This window comes from Impatiens glandulifera, chromosome 2 (assembly GCF_907164915.1).
Source record: "Impatiens glandulifera chromosome 2, dImpGla2.1, whole genome shotgun sequence".
Taxonomy (NCBI): Eukaryota; Viridiplantae; Streptophyta; class Magnoliopsida; order Ericales; family Balsaminaceae; genus Impatiens; species Impatiens glandulifera.
The window spans coordinates 210716-212879 of NC_061863.1; the positions used below are offsets into that span (position 1 = coordinate 210716).

The window sequence follows — 2164 nt, forward strand, 5'->3', positions numbered from 1 at the left end:
CAAGATGTTACTGTATAGGCCCATTAACTCATATTTTATAAACATGCATATGGCTTTTTATGGACTGACCATCTTTTAAAGTATGAACAATGTATGCATACCTCTTACTTTTAAAAGCAAAGTATTCCAGCAGATTTTAAAATATTTAATTGCTTGCTGAGTCATTAGACTCACTATGTTGTGTGTGGTGTAGGTACCCAGCCTTAGCTTTTGTACACTTGAAGGAATGAGGCTTGTAGAGGAGCAAGCTGTGGGAGAAAGTGTGGGAGGAGGGACCGAGGCTGTTAGATTTACTTGTCTTTTGTATCAACACTTAACAATTATTTTTGGGTCCTTTCTTACTGGTTAATGGTGCATGTATATAAGACTTGTACAGAAACATGTGGGCATGATGGTTTATAGGCTAGCCTGTTGTAGTTCTTGTTGCTGTTTGATGCAACATATATATATATATATAATATATAATTGAACAGAACAAGTATATATGGCTTCAACTAGAGCTCTTAAAGTTAAATAGAGATACAAGTGAGTAGTAGTTATTAATATATGAGCAGGGACGTCTCAGTTGGTATCAGAGCAACGGTCCCGCCTTTAATTGTTTGTAAGTTTTATGTGATTAAATGTGATATTAAGATCGATGATAGGGAATAAGAATTCAGTTTATATGGTTTGAAAATATGCTAAGCTTTTCTTAGGGTCTATATGTGATTTTAGATCTAAGACAATGGGGAAAGCTGCCAAGGCCTAATCTTCATCATCTTCTGCAGCAACGGAGCCAGATCAGAATACACTTTTGACAGGATTAATTGAGACCTTGAAGGAGCAGAATCGTCTTCAAGGGGAGCAAGTGAGGGCAATGTTCCAGAATAATAATAATAGTAGTACTCACAACAATCATGAAGGAGGGCAAGCTCCTGTTTACAAGCAGTTCATGACATTTAAGCCAGCTGAGTTCAGAGGTAGCACATATCCAATTATTTCTGAAGAGTGGGTTCAGTCCATGGAAACAATCTTTGAATTTATGCAGATTACAGAAGTGGAAAGGGTCAGGTGTTCCACTTTTATGTTGAAGGATGATGCACGAATTTGGTGGCAGGGGGCTAAAGTAGCACTTGATCTTAACAACATAACCTGGAGAGAATTCAAAGAGGTCTTCTATGGGAAATATTTTACTTTGAGCACAAGAAACAAGTTAGCGCGGGAATTTCTGGAAATTAAGCAAGGGGATTCTAGTATTGCAGATTATGTGAAAAGGTTTGAAAGAGGCAAGTATTTTGCTCCAATGATTACCGACGATTCTTCCATGGAGCTTAATCATTTTCTTGAGGGACTCAATGCTACAATTCGTCGAGATGTAAGGCTTAGTAATCCTTCTTCCATGAGGGAAACGGTTGACCGAGCTCTAATGGCTGAGAAGGACAACCAGGATATAATTAGGGAGGCTCGGGCCAAGAGGACCAGTTATCAAGGAAGGGAGTCTCATGTTCCAGCAATGAAGAGGCCTTTTAATCAGTCCTTCAATAGAAATGCTTTGCCCCAGTCATCTTATAATCAAGCTGCTAATTCTCAGCATTCTCAGCAGCCAAGGAACTTCTACCACAACAACAACAACCAAAGATTTTCTCAAAGGCCCCAGCAGTCACAACAATCAAAGAGGATTCAACCAGCTGGATCAGTATCCTCAACCAAATCTTCCAACACTCCAATTCCAGTATGTACCATCTGTGGGAAGACTCATATAGGGAGCTGTATGCAAGGGTCCAATGTTTGTTTCTTATGTAAGCAGCGAGGGCACATCTAGAGGGACTGTCCCAAGAAGAATGAGGTTGCACTAGGGAGGGTTTTCTCAATGACCAGGGAGGAGGCCAACCCTAAGACCACGATCATTACGGGTAATCTTCTAATAGAAAATATTTTAGCCAACACTTTGATAGACACTGGAGCAACACATTCCTTTATTACTGCATGTTTTGTTCAAAAAGCTGGTTTAAAACCTGAGGAGTCGTTGATGGCATATAGCATATCACTTCCTTCAGGCTCTCACCTAAATTCTAATAAGATTATTAAGGCCTGCCCAGTTTATAATCAAAACCATAAGATGTTAGCAGATCTTATAGTAGTAGATATGGTAGGATTTGATGTGATCCTAGGTATGCACTGGCTA

General features: G+C 39.5%; 1 protein-coding gene across 1 annotated transcript; it reads left to right on the forward strand.

Moving 5' to 3' along the window:
• Window positions 1–856: 856 nt before the first annotated feature.
• LOC124927972 lies at window positions 857–1801 on the forward strand. Its single transcript, XM_047468486.1, has one exon. The coding sequence runs from the start codon at window positions 857–859 to the stop codon at window positions 1799–1801; it is 945 nt and encodes a 314-aa protein (XP_047324442.1).
• The last annotated feature ends 363 nt before the right edge of the window (window positions 1802–2164 follow it).

Coding starts and splice junctions, on each gene's coding strand:
- LOC124927972 (XM_047468486.1), top strand. CDS start 857: ATGTTCCAGAATAATAATAATAGTAGTACTCACAACAATCATGAAGGA.